The sequence below is a fragment of the Balaenoptera physalus genome, assembly GCF_965194825.1.
Source record: "Balaenoptera physalus genome assembly, chromosome: 10".
Lineage (NCBI taxonomy): Eukaryota > Metazoa > Chordata > Mammalia > Artiodactyla > Balaenopteridae > Balaenoptera > Balaenoptera physalus.
Genome location: NC_138889.1, coordinates 100867116 through 100882036, shown reverse-complemented (window position 1 = coordinate 100882036; position 14921 = coordinate 100867116). Strand labels below are relative to the sequence as shown.

Below are 14921 nucleotides of genomic sequence, written 5' to 3'. Positions count from 1 at the left end.
ATGAAATCCAAATTCATTCACAACAGGAAAGCCAAGACCCCAACATGATGCCATTATTTCATTCATTTGATCTGGGCCAAGGCCCCAAAGTTTCAGGCAGCCTTTACCACTTATGGCTCCAGGACCTAAAATCCACAGCAAAATCACTCTTACCTTCTGTGGTTTGGGGAAGCGTTTCATTCCTGCCATGTCGTGGCACTTGAGCAGCAAGTATCAATGTGCCTCCCATCCCACAGGAGGATGACCCTCCCACCTGTGAGAATGGCCCTCAAGCCTGCTGTCCTTCCAGGAGACTCACACACACCCTGGCCCATGTAGGCAATCCTCCCAGATCTCCCTGTGTCCCCAAGGAAACCCACCACTAGCTGGTTGAGGTTCTGGCACAGTGTGTGGCCACGGACCAGATTATAACTCTCTGGCCTCGGTCTCCTTCCCTGTACCTACATCATAGGATTACACGAGTTAACACACACAGAGTACTGACAACAATTCATAATAACTATTCAACCTATGGTAGCTACTATTTTTATTATCTTCACTTACCCTAAGGCAATCATCAGAGATGTGTGCAGAGATTTAATCACAAAGTCATCTGGATAGTCTTTATTACAGCAAAAAGTTTTGGAAACAAACCAGACAACAGGACGAATGAGATAAATTAAGGCACCTCCATATAATGCAATGGGATGCAACAGCTGAAAGTTAGAGAAGGGACGAATATTTACTCTCAAGGGAAAAATGTTTGCAACATATTATCACTACTTTACAAAATGCCCCTGAGAAGAGCAGAGGAGAGTGAACTCACACCCCCACAGGGTCTGCAGGGTACAGATTTCTTTGTTGTCTCCTGTATTTGCTGAAATTTTTCTGGATGCAACTATGTTTGTTTGTTTGTTTAAAGAAAAAAAAATTTTTTTCAAAAGACTTTCTACTGAGTAACAGTGACCCTCCAGGAAGAAGCCTCATGTTTATGCTGTGACCTCCTGGGGTACCAGCATCTAACCCAATAAAAAAAAAATGAAAAATATAAATTACAAAGCATATATAGGAAGGAATCCTATTTTAGGAGAAAGAGATAGATAGAACAAGCATAGAAAGAGACAAAGATCACCCATCATAAAATGGTACCAGGAGTTAATTTCAGGAGAGTGGAGATTACAGATAATTTTGCTTTCCTTTTTTTTTTTTTTTAATTTTATTTTATCTTTATTTATTTTTGGCTGCATTGGGTCTTCCTTGCTGCGCACGGGCTTCCTCTAGTTGCGGCGAGTGGGGCTACTCTGTTGTGGTGCACGGGCTTCTCACTGCAGTGGCTTCTCTTGTTGCAGAGCACGGGCTCTAGGCGCGCGGGCTTCAGTAGTTGTGGCACGTGGGCTCAGTAGTTGTGGCTCACGGGCTCTAGAGCGCAGGCTCAGAAGCTGTGGCGCTCGGGCTCAGTTGCTCCGCGGCATGTGGGATCTTTCCTGAGCAGGGCTCGAACCCGTGTCCCCTGCATTGGCAGGCGGATTCTTAACCACTGCGCCACCAGGGAAGTCCCTGCTTTCTTTTTTATTTATCTATATTTTCAAATTTTTTATATTTAAAAAAAAGAAAAAAACAGAACTGACTCATAGGGGAATCAAATCGATCTCTGGACCAGGATCCTCCAGTCAACTGCGCTAACAGCCCCCAGACAGTGCAGATCACTGTGAGTGGAATGAGGGCAGCATGGCCTGGAGGTAAAAAAAAAAAAAAAAAAAAAAAAAAAACAAGCGTCTCGGCCGTGAGTCTGAGTCCTCCACTGTCCACCAGATGTGTGAAGCCCTCAGCGCCCCAGCTCCCCTGAGACAGTCCTAAGTTCTCATTCAAAGTAGACAACACACTGGACGGTAACTGTTAGCTCCCTAACAAACCTATTTACCAAAGAACACAGAGCGTGGCCAATAGCTTGTCCCACTGGGGTGGTCCCCCCGAATTATCCAGAAGGGCAACTACTTCAAGTCAGGCCTCCTCAGTTGCCAGTCAACCCCCTCTCCTCCTAAGGGCCTTCCTGGACCAGCCACCGCATAATGGTTTTCAGTCATATATGGGGGCACTGATTATGCACATTTGGGGACTTTATACTGGTTTTCCACTGTCCCTGGAAACAGACACCACCTCCATGCCCACCCGCACCCCACACCTTCCATCACTCCATTCCCGATAATAATGGCTTCCAGGTTTTTTGGTAATGATTGACGCCATGATTAATTCAATTTATATGCAATTCAGTATATACACACACACATACACACACATATATATAACTGAAACAAGTTTCATAAAGGAATACTTACCCTTCCTACATACAGTAGATGCCAATATTTTCTCTTCTATCATTTTTAATAGATAGAATAGAATATATTCTATCTATTAAAATCAATATTCTATCTATTAAAATCACTAAACTGATTTTATGACCCATGGTTTTTTTTGTTTTTTTGTTTTTTTGTTTTTTAATTTTATTTATTTATTTATTTATTTATGGCTGTGTTGGGTCTTCGTTTCTGTGCGAGGGCTTTCTCTAGTTGCGGCAAGTGGGGGCCACTCTTCATCGCGGTGCGCGGGCCTCTCACTATCGCGGCCTCTCTTGTTGCGGACCACAGGCTCCAGACGCACAGGCTCAGCAATTGTGGCTCACGGGCCTAGTCGCTCCGCGGCATGTGGGATCTTCCCAGACCAGGGCTCGAACCCGTGTCCCCTGCATTGGCAGGCAGATTCTCAACCACTGCGCCACCAGGGAAGCCCATGACCCATGGTTTTAAATATACTGCTTTACAACAAGCAAGTCTATGATTTGGTTTTCTAAACCACACTTTAAAAGAACATTTTCTGGGACATATTAGGTAGACCCATATACAACTACCGGTATCAAAGGACCAAAAACAGTAATTTCATATGGTTCAACCTAATAATTATGTATGAACCAAACTAGGGGACTCAACTGCCCCATTTGCCTCTTAAAAGCTAATTCTAAATTTGACTAATGTTAAAAACTGGGCTACACAATGAATGTACATTATTATTGTGCGAAAGACAGATGGCACCTGAAATGGACTGGACAAGTCACTGAGAGTCTGAGCCACACCTTAAATGGGAATAACAATGACAAACTCACAGGGATGCTATGAGAACTGAATGAGTTCATATATGTTGAAGGCCTTGCAAACTATAAGGTAAAAATAACATTCTCGTTTTTGTAAATAGTAAAGTATGCCAGTGTCTTGGCAAAATAAGACCACGAGTGTGGTCCATGCTTAGTGGGGAAGGAATAACCGCCATGACACAAGGACATGAAAACGTAGTAGTCCCTCAGCCAGTAGCAGGAAATGCAGCATCACCTTGCTGCCATGGAAACAGGGTCGCATGGTCCACACACTCTCCCTCAACTTCCCATCGCCTGCAATTAGAGCCAAGGATTATGTCTTTAAACTTTCAGTTGGTGGCATAAAATAAGTCCTCTTGGTCCTACAGAAAATGTCCCCAGAGATAGGAGGTGGCCACAGCCAGAGCTGGCCAGGTCACAAGAGAAAGAGAGACGCTCAAGGAGGACCCTGGTGCTTTAAAGGACATGGTCAATATCCCTGTGCTCTTTTGGGGCAAAGACCACACTGGCCATTCTTCAGTCATATCTTGTTCATTTGACCTATATTAATTCAATTATATTAACTTGTCAAAAGAGAAATATAATTTAAATTATGCTAGCCGAGTAGCCTACACTGCTTCACATTATACATTTTAATATATATATAAACACATATATATGTATGTATGTATACTATCCATTGTGGATTTAATCTCTTAAATCCAATTTAAAAATTTTTGTAACACAATTTTTACAATTCATAATTATGGCCTTTTGCCCTAACTTTAAAAATCTAATTCTTGAGAAAATGAAGCAATGTTCTCACATTTCTATATCCATTTACAAGGAACTTTAATATAATGTGATCCCATTTAACTTATCCAACTATCCTGTGTGAGAGGTACCACTGCTATTATTAGCATTTTAGAAATGTGAACGCCAAGGATCAGAAAGGTTAAGGCACCTGCCCAAAGCACACAGCTAGTTAGATGGTGGAGCTAGGAGTCCAATCTGGCAGGCTGGCTCTCAGGTCTATACTCTCTTCATCACCCAGGGGTCTTATTTATCTCTGAGTTCCTAAGGACAAGGGCTGCATCTAAAATAATTGGAAAATATATGTAAGTGAAACACAAATTAGAGACAAAGGACCAACTTCCTCAATTTCCAAAGCGCTGTACAAATTGATAACAAAAAGACAATCTTTTTTTTTTTTTAATGAACAGGGAGTTAACCCCCGCCCCCCCCCAAAAAAGAAGGAATTAATGCAAATAGCCCAAAACAAGAAAAAAATGCTCAACTAACTCAAAATTGAAGATATAACTAAAAGTAACAGGATACAATTTTTTACCTCTCAGGCTGGCACACATTTACAAATTTAACAATCCTCAATTCAGCTGAGAGTATGGAGAAACAGACACTCTCCAAGCCTACGCATGCAGGTACAAACTGGGGAAAATTTAACAGCTATCAAATTTTTGAACGCATGTACCCTCTAACCCAGCCATCCTAAAATTAGAAATTTACCCTATGGATATTCCTGTGAAGGTTACAAGAAGTATGTATGAAAGACACTCTCTGAAGCATGATTCGTAAAAAGGGGGGCAGGATGTCTAAAAACAACTTAACTGTCCATTGACAGGAGAATGGCCAAATAAACTATGGTAAAGTCACACATCAGAATATAAGGCAGTCATTTAAAGAAATGAGTTAAAACTATGGGTACAGATATGAAATAATCTCCAAGATAACTAAGTATTAATAAATTAAAAGCCTAAGTAGAAAACAATGTATATATAATGTTTCCTTTAATGTAACTTTTTAAAAAGCTGAACATAGATACTTGTCTACATCACACAGAAACTTTTTTTTCCTGGGAGGAAACCAAGGTTACCGAAGGGTTATCTCTTTGAAGAGGACTGATATTTTTCTAAATGTTACAGTTTTAGATTGGAGGGTTTTTAACCTGGGCTTCATGGTCTACTTTAAAGAGTCTGTGAAACCCCTGAAATTGGATACCAAATTGTAAATGTGTGCATTTCTTTTAGGGAAAGGATTCTTCGCTTTTGCATACTCTGTAAGGGTCTTCAACCTCTCCCTCCCCTGAAAGATTAAGAACCACTGTGCTGGACTCCGTATTGGTGCTGAGTTTTAATATTCACTCACTTCTTTGCTCAGAAGCCATGAAGTAACACTAGACTGTGACCAGCACAGGCACTCAGAAAAACACCACCCCATCCCTGCCCTGGAGAAGGAGATAGTTTGTGGCATAATAATGACATTGTCTGCTCAAGCCTCAGAAATGGCAACAGGGGACAGCTTCCCTCTAACAGGAAGAAGGAAAAGTGGAACTGAAAATTATTTGCATGTTTAAAATTAGACCTTCTGTGGGAACTGACACTACTTCGCTTTCAAAGTGCCCCCCCCATCTGCTGTCTCACTGCCACCACCCGTCACCCAGGCATTTACATGCCGTGGAAATTCTGAGACAACAGGATGACTATTAAGGAATCCTATCACTCATAAGGAAGTAATAACAAATTTCCTACAGCTCCCGTCTTCCAAGGGGTCACCAGAAAAGCCACTGGAAAGCCATACGAGGAGGTGACAAAATTGCTGTGGACTCCTCTGGTCTGAGAGACCTGCAGCTTCCAGGGATCTCCACTTAGAGACTCTCTGCCCCTCTCATGACCACTCCTTCCCTGGCAAATCCAGTGCCAGCCCTTTCTGTGGAGGGGCAGCAAAGACATCACATGCACGGCCTGTATCACACCTGTGACTGGTTAGCTGGGGGTGATGAGAATGATGTCAGCCCCACAGCCTGTAAGAGTCACGAAGCCAGGCTGCTTCTCTTGCTCATCACCAGGGCCTCCACTCAATGCCTGTCCCACATCCAGTATGTCCCCAATTTAAGCAATTTATCACATTTACACGTGTGCCGTAACCACACCATCTTTATATCATTCTGTACCCGATATTTTTCTTTAGCTTAACTTTTTATTAAGTTTAAACAAATGTATTTACCATGACCCTCACGGGTTTGACATCTCACTTATAATTTTTTTACTAACGCTCCCCTAAAATAAATAATTATTAACATGTTTCTAAAATGTTTTGTGAGTCAAGTTCATTTTGCACACCACTAGGGTGATTCCGCACCACTGTGTGGGAGACGCGTAATAAATATTTGTTACATGAATTAATGATTTGAAGCCCCACCTCCTCTCCGCAGATAGCAGCAGCCACAGCTAGCAACCGAGACTCGGAATTTACAGAGCAGTTCCTCTTCTATCTTACTTGATCCTCTCAGCCACCCAGTGAAGCAGGAAGTATTAGTCCCATTTTCCAGATAAGGAAATGAGGAGTCACAGAGGTTAAGTGGCTTGCCCAAGTTTATGCAGCTACTGACTGGCTGAGCGAGGACCTAAACCCAGGTCTTTCCATCCCAAATCCCATTCTGTCTCCTCTTAAGCAGGCCTGCCTCACATACTCAGGCTCCCAAAGAAACATGAGCAGGAAAGGGGGTTCCTGGGCTGTCTGTGTTACAAATGGAGTAGATTCTACAGGGTTTAGAATGCAGAGAACCCAAAATGACTCCCTGCCCCATGAGGGTTCAGGCCCCACAAGACTGTCCTTCACCACAAGTCAGTCACCTCCTCTCTATTTTTTCCCCTCGTTTTTTTTTTTTATTGAAGTATAGTTGATTTACAATGTTGTGTTAATTTCTGCTGTACAGCAAAATGATTCATTTATACCTATATATACATTCTTTTTAAAATTCTTTTCCGTGATGGTTTATCACAGGATATTGAAGATAGTTCTCTGTGCTATACAGTAGGACCTTGCTGTTTATCCATTCTGTGTATAATACTTTGCATCTGCTAACCCCGAACTCCCACTCCATCACTCCCCTACCCCCCCCCCACCCCTTGGCAACTACAAGTCTGCTCTCTATGTCTGTGAGTCTCTTTCTGTTTCATAGATAGGCTCATCTGTGTCACCTCCTCTCTTAGTTGCACACTTAAGACTTTTGTAAAACACATGAATTCTTCCAGCACAGGACAGTAAACTGGAGCAGCAGAGATGGCAAACCCACCTCTGCCATATACTAGTTATGAATCTTTGGTAAGTTCTGAACCTCAGTTTTCTCCCGGATAGAACGGGATCAGGGAATTCCCTGGAGGCCCAGTGGTTAGGACTCAGTGCTTTCACTGCTGGGGCCCAGGTTCGATCCCTGGGCAGGGAACTAAGATCCTACAAGCCACTCGGTGTGGCCAAAATTTAAAAAAAAAAAAAAAAAATTTAAAATAAAATAAAATGGGACCATGAACAGCACCTACCTCTCAGTTATTTCTGCAATGGTCAAATGAGATAATGCATTAAAACCCTTAGTGCCTGCCACATATAAAGTTACCTATTAATTAATGTTATCAGCAGCATTCTATTAGAAGGGAAATGCACAGAAAATTGCCTCTTACCCTACACTCAAAATAATTCCCTTGGCCAAGCAGTGAATGAACTAAGTAAGTAATTGCTGATGATGTGCTGGCTAAACCCAGGCTTACAGTCATTCAGCAACTCTACCTGGGCCTCAACCCCAAGCAAAAATTACTTTTAGGAGCTAAATAACCTCTTTGCTGACCGAAATTGCTCGCTCAGGAGCCAGGATTCTCTCTGCTTAGGAAACCTTGGGTGTTCTGTGGTTATCTTTACCGTGGGGCTAAACTTGAAGTCGGCTCAAAGTCACAGTCTAACCATAAACCAATTTGCTGTTTTCTTAAATTGTCTGCAAACAAAACATAATCGTTTGGTTTTTCCGTTGTTGTTCCGAAGCAAAACAAAAATATTTAAAGTCACGCCTACGAGAATTTAACAAGGAATTTCAAGGGGAGTCAAAATATTTTTTTGTACCCTGGATGAAACAGGTAGGTAAGAGGGCTTAAGGATTAGCTACAGTAGACAATAAACACGAACAGCTATTATTCACCAGGAAACAAAACACAAAGGAAAAGCAAATCCAAAACACTATAAGACCAACAAAACAGCTATCAGTCACCAGTTCTTTTTTTTTCATTTTAAAGCAGCCCACTATCAAGCTGATTTTATAAAGAATCTGTCGGGACTGCTTTTCTCCAAAGAAGGAGGCAAGGGGGAAAAACTGCTTTGTCACATTGCCTAAAACATACACACAAACCAAAATTAGTGGGCAAAAATGCTACAAGAATGGGTGAAGTCACTGCACCCAGCAAAGTCCTCATATTGGAATCATCTCTGGCCATCCTTCCTGTCTTGAAGAAGGGGAATGAGAAGTCAGGTTAAAAAATTGCTTTTTGGGGGCTTCCCTGGTGGCGCAGTGGTTGAGAATCTGCCTGCCAATGCAGGGGACACGGGTTCGAGCCCTGGTCTGGGAAGGTCCCACATGCCGCGGAGCAACTGGGCCCGTAAGCCACAATTACTGAGCCTGCGCGTCTGGAGCCTGTGCTCCGCGACAAGAGAGGCCGCGATAGTGAGAGGCCCGCGCACCGCTATGAAGAGTGGCCCCCGCTTGCCACAACTAGAGAAAGCCCTCGCACAGAAACGAAGACCCAACACCGCCATAAATAAAATAAATAAATTTTTTTAAAATTGCTTTTCCAGCCCTACTAAGCATTGAGTCTTCCAGCATCTCAGCTTCCTTGCTTCCACACCCATCATCATTAATGCCCAGAGCTTCATCTTTTCTATAACTTGGCCATTTTTTAAGCTGCTACAGTTGATTCCATTTTAAAACACACACCATCCAAGCCTTACAAAACCAACCAAGTGTGAGGGAGGCAGTCAGATAACTTCAGCCACATTTCCTATATGTATTGTACAAGCTTCAGAAATCTCAAATATGACTTTCAATCTCAAGTATGATTCGACTTTGAAAAACTCAATTTACACCCACAGTTTCAGGAGTACACAGTGAGGCAGGGCTGTGCCTATAGTAAAATTAAGAACAAAGAGAAAACATGGCCAAAAAAACAGCATCATGAAAATCTGAGGCGCAGGCAAGTGACACAGGTTCCAGTCCCAGCTCCTCTACAGTCTTGCCAGGTGACCTCAGCCCAATCGCTGTCTTCCCTGGGCCTCAATAGCCTTATCTAAAAAAAAAAAAGAAAAAGAAAAGAAACAAACAAAAGAACAAAGAAAAAGGACTTTGAGCTATCTTGAAGTCTGGTCCAGCTCAAAAACGCACTGATTCCCTGAAATACCCAATATCAAAATAAACCGTCAAATGTGGATTTTGAAGATGCTTTTTCAGAGAGCCTTTTAGACTTCCTATTTTATAATGTATCCAAAAATGAGAAATAAAGAGCCCTCTTGAGTTTCTACGGGACAAATTAGAGAGGAAGGAAATATCTGAATAGGGGACAAGTGTAGCGTGGCAAGATGCTATTGAAACACAAGGAAGGATTGGGCAAGAAATAAATTTACCCAAGAAACTTCTCGCTGATTCAAAGCACAGCTAGCAACCATCAGGGCCCAAGCAAAACCATAAATAATATAATAAAATATATATGTACCAAAGTAAACTAAAAATAAATGAAGTACTTCTTTAGCATTAACTTTGATACAAGAGATCTTCAATATAAGGCAATATTTTTTTAATCTCATATACTATTCTCCATGAATTTCCTTACAGGGTCAGGGAGAAGACAGTCCATACACGCTGTACGTTAATGTTAACCCCATCTGGATACACTTTAATGTTTACAAAGCTCTTTCAGACACTGGCCAGTGAAAGTCCCTCAAACAACTCTATGGGGCAGGTGGTCCCATGCTGCAAAAGCTGTTAACTGAGGATGGAGGAGACGGAAGAGCAAGTCCAACCTGAACCTGGCCCTGGAGGTGGTCTTCTGACACCTAATCCAATATTCTCTGCAGGAAGTCACAGAGCCTTCCAGGCCTTCAGGAGAGCCTGTTCAAAAGCCTGCCGAGGAAAACTGCGAGGGGACATTGGCAACCAGAGCGTCCTTTGGGTGCTGAGAGTTATCGCAGCCCCCAGGCCCCAGCTGCCTTCTTGTCCTGCCTGCTGGGCTGCATTGCTGCCCCAAGGCTGATGTTTCTGCTCTCAGACAATCTTTTTATTTGTGCTTGAAAAGTTTTCCCTTGTAATAACCTACAATGGAAAAGAATCGAAAGTATACATATAGATACATACATATATATGTATACCCGAATCACTTTGCTGTACACCTGAAACTAATACAATATTGTAAATGAACTACACTTCAATTTAAAAGAAAGAAAGAAAGAGAAAGGAAGGGATCTGGAAAAAAAAAAAAAAAAAAACAGTTTTCCCTGAAGCCAGGTTCCATCACCAGCCAGTAACTCACTTCCCAGGTTTTCAAACATCATGTCCTCAGAGCCGCTGTCTGTATAAAAGAAGCAAGGTTTTTCCTTTACAAAATGCACAACAGGGGTATCATCAGGGCCCTTTCCACTGCGAGTTCAAGACCCTAGCAGTCTCCTAGAAAGCTGTGAGGACGAACCCGCTGGCTCAGCTCCCGCCGCAGGGCTGGGTGATTCTGCTTTTTCACTTCTCTCCTTCCAGTTCCCTATCTGTGAAATGGGGACATCTCCCAGCTGCCCGGCCTCACCCCGTGGGAACACCGTGAAGGGGAAACAGCGCTTTCAGAAAGATCGTCACCAAAACGGCAGGCACAGCATTATCTGAAAAGCGAAGCTAGAAAACAGGGCGGGGAGGAGGGGGAGCCGGCGCCCACAAAGCACGAACTAAGCATCCAGGGAAGCCAGCAGCTTCTCCGGGAAGAGGACCTTCGCCCGGAGGCACGCCTGCGAGTGGCCACCTTCTCCCGAGGCTGGGAACTTTCCCCAGAAGCAGCGCCCTCTGCCCGGAGGCCCCGCGCCTCTCCCACTGCCCGTCGCCCAGCGCCCGACCCTGCCCCGGCTCCCCGCGGCCGCCGCCGCTGCCCTTCGGCCCGGCCCCTCGGGCCCCCGCAGGCCGGGTCGGAGGTCGGCCGCGGCTCGGCCAGGCCCGCCCGGCTCCGCGTCGGGAGCCCTCCGCAAACACGCCCCCTCCGGCCGCCTCGGGCTGGCGAGCCGGGCCCGCGCCGGCCAGATGTGACCAGCTCGGGTCAGGGCCGGGCCAGAGGCGGCCTGCAGCCCGCGCGGGGCCGGCCACGGGGAGGCTCCGGGCGCCCGGGACCCCGAAGCCCACCACCCTCCCTCGCGTACGCGGCAGCCGGGAAAAGGGCTCGGTCGCCGGCGCGCGAGGCCGGCCTCCAGCAGCAGGGGGCCCCGAGGACGCGGACCTCCCGCCACCTCCCCGATCCCCGCAGTCAGGGCGCACCCGGGCAGGTGCAGGGGCTGCCAGTCCCGCCCCCCACCCTCCTCGCGCCCCCCCCCCGGGCCCACCCAGCTCACCTGGCCCAGGCGCAACAGCAGCAGCAGCGGCGGCAGCGCCCAGCGGAGCCGGGGCGAGCGCGGAGGCGGCCGCGCCTCCCGCGCCGCCTGCTTCATGCCCCGCGCGCCCTGGAACGTGCCCGGGACGCGCGAGTCGGGCCCCGCCGTGCGTCCGAGTCCCGGCGCCCTAGTCGCCGCCTCCAGCCGCCGCCTCCGCCTCCTCCTCCTGCAGCCGGTCCGCCTCGTCCCCGCTCCGCCCGCCCCGGGCTTCCCCGGGGACATGGCAGCAGCGGCAGCGGCGGCGGCCACACGGCGGAGCCTGGCGCGGCTGCAGCGGAGGGGACGCGTCCCTGGGCGCGCAGGGGCTTCGCAGGGCGGAGCGAGCGGCGCCCACCCCCCGCGCGCGGCGCCCTGATCCCGGCTCCGGCGGCTCCGGCGGCTCCCGCTGCCTCCTCCGCGCGTCATGCGGATGGGGCTGCAGGGAGCCTCGGCGAGCGCTCAGCCCCCTCCCTCCCCCTCCCCCTCTGAATATTCATCGCTTCCTCCCACCCCGGCCGGCCGAACGGCTGCCGAGCACCGCGGCCCATCGCCGCCCTCCCGCTGCAGCCCCCGCCCCCGCCGGGCCGGCCGGGCGGCTGGGAGGGGGCGGCGGCACTCCCCGCGCGCACCCGGGCGGCTCCCCTCCGGCGGGCAGAGGAAGCGCCCCCGCCTTGCCCGCCCTCTCCGCCCAGCCCTCCCACATTCCTGGGACTCGGCACCCGGGACGCGGCTCTGCGGCTCTCGAGCCACGAGCCCGTACCCCTCGGCCCGGCTCCACGGCCCCGAGTTTGGGTCACCAGATGTTGACCGAGACCCCTGCCGACGGCACAGCCAGGCCTGCGTTAAGACGGCAACCCAGCGAAGGCCTGGCTGACCTTCGCTGGGTTGCCGGCGAAGGCTTGGAGTGGCAGTGGAGGTGCTTGAACCCCTAAATTGTAGGGGACGTGCAGTGTGTTCTCCCCGTCCCCATCCCCGGACCAGGGAGGCAGAGAGCGGGCATTGGAGCGGGTCCAGTGATTAGGACCCCCGCTCTGCCATATGGTAAACCTGGCTCTGCTAGTAGTACTAGCTGTGTGACCTCGGGAGAGGCATTTCACCTCTCTGGGCCTCCTTTCCTCATCTGTGAAGTGAGGATAATACTAGTACCTGGCTGGAGAGACTTGACCATTACATGAGATAATGAACGGAAAAGTCCTAAACACCCGGCCAGACACCACACATAGTGGGTCTCAGTAAGCAGGAGCTCTTCCAGCAGCTTTCATCACATTTTCAAAGAAGTCCACAGCCCGAAAGGGGTTAAAGATTACTGCAGATGTTACTGTTATGCCCATGCACACAGGAGGGAACTGAGAATCTGAGATGCTCAGCCTGTTGCCCAAGGAAAAGTAATGAGAGAAAGGGCTAAACCAAGGAGTGCTGGGGAGGGAGAGATGAATTCCAACCAGGGGAGGAGGTGACACCTGAGCTGGGCTTTGAAGGATGGGTTGAATTTCACCAGGAAGATAGAGGGGGGCAGGGGCTCAGGAAGTGGGAGAAACTTGGCAAAAAACGGGAGGCGGATGCTTCAGGCTTGGCCCTTCTGAGAAGCAGCGAATGGGAGGTTGAGGGGTTCATATATAGAGGAGACTTTGAAAGGCAGAATAATAAGTCTGGGCTGGATTCGACGTGCAGCAGATTGTAAACCACCAGGTGCCCAACACCACCACCAGACACCTCTTGTACCTCAGGTTCCCCATCTACGAGAGGGGAACGCATCTTCGCATCTTCGCTTAAAGGGTCTAAGCAGCTCCTACAAGGACTGCACACACAGAGAACAGAAGGTAAGGGAACCTCAACTGGACACTCAAACACCCTGCCATCTTTTGTTTAAACACGGTGTAATTATCGTAATTCACCAGGAATTCTGTTCCTTCCTGACTCCTCACCTTCTTGGGGCAGAGACAGGTGGTTTGAAAGGCATTCCTATCCATGATAGCCAAAGAAAGCATGACTTACTGCTGGTGCTACCGGGTCTTCAGGTTGCCCCAGATACTCACAGACCCTACCGACCCTAAGAATCCATCCAGGCCTCCACTGCTTCATGACAGGTCTGCAAACAGCTCTGGGAACGCCAGCGTGCGCTTGCATTTTTCTCCTGGATGAAATATATGCTCACGGTTGTGTTAGTTGGAACCGGATTTCCCCACAACATGGTGATGAAAGAGAATAAACAGTATTTTCAGTAAAGGGAGTTACAACTTGAATAATAAACTACCTGTTCAGTCATAAACAGATCACACTGGATTAATGACCTATATGAGACATAAATTAATCCTGAGTAGGTGTGGTATAAACTCCCTGAGGGCAGGGACCGGACCTTTCTCCCCCTGGTTGCCCTGCAACACCTCACTCAGTGCCTTACCCATGGCAGGAACTCGGTATTTGTGCAGCTGCATGATTGTATAAATGAATCCAGAGCAGCATGGTGTGAAAGCTCATTTTTCCACAAGGATAAATTAGGGAAGGGTCATTCTCTTTGCAAAAGGACTTGAGATTATGTTCCAGTGTACAGGAAGATCCTCAGATGCCGCCTCCCCTAGAAATTCCCGGATGCCCCAACCCTGAGTTGGGTACCCTTCTCCCTCTGTGCTCTTGTAGCTCCCTGTGCTAACCTTACCTAACCACAGTGGAGTGTAAGTCAGGCCCTTGAAGACAAGGCCTGCATTTTACTTGTCACTGTATCCCCAGCACATAATAATCACTCATATAATATTTATTTAGCTGAATTGAATGCATTCCTTTGACTAGCAAACTAAGGTGTTAAATATATGTCTGTTCACACACACACACACACACACACACACACACCAACTTCCATTTGCAAACAGCTTTTCAGGAATAAATCTACTGTGCAAAGTTCAGGGCACATTCTCTCTGAGAATAGGTAATGATATTTGACCTTTTAATCATGTCCACCCTCAAGCAAAAGCTAAAGCTTTACTGAATATGGGGCCAGGTGCACAGAGAATGAAAGGGTCAAAGCAAGAGGTTGGAGGGGAGTGTACCTGAATGTGTTCCAAAATTGCCAGATAAGAATCACCCAGTGACTTGTTATAATATACATTCCCATGCCTTTCCTTAGACTGCAGAGGACTGTATCTGTACTTTTCACCAGCTCCTTGGGTAATTCTTGCTGTGAAACAGGATTGGAAGGCACTATTTATCTTATGGCTGGCCTGCATTGCATCCCTACTAACAATAAAGACCGTTGATCAGGTACTAACTAGGTGCCAGGCACTACTCTAGGTACTTTACATCCATTATTTCTGCTCCTTACTACAACGCTATAGAATGGGTATCATTATCAATATTTTAGGAACAAAGAAACTACATCTCAGAGAGGCTTAGTTAC

The 14921-nt window shown here is 47.1% G+C and overlaps 1 protein-coding gene across 2 annotated transcripts in view; it reads right to left on the bottom strand.

Moving 5' to 3' along the window:
• PTPRJ (protein tyrosine phosphatase receptor type J) overlaps window positions 1-11976 on the bottom strand; it is a 164679-nt gene extending 152703 nt beyond the window's left edge. Inside the window, exon 1 of one of the 2 annotated variants that reach the window (XM_082478336.1) lies at window positions 11513-11976. In XM_082478336.1, coding sequence (XP_082334462.1) covers window positions 11513-11956 — 444 coding nt within the window. In that variant the 5' untranslated portion in view covers window positions 11957-11976. The remainder of the gene's footprint in view (window positions 1-11512) is intronic. The other variant, XM_082478337.1, reaches the window with a different exon arrangement.
• Window positions 11977-14921: the final 2945 nt, after the last annotated feature.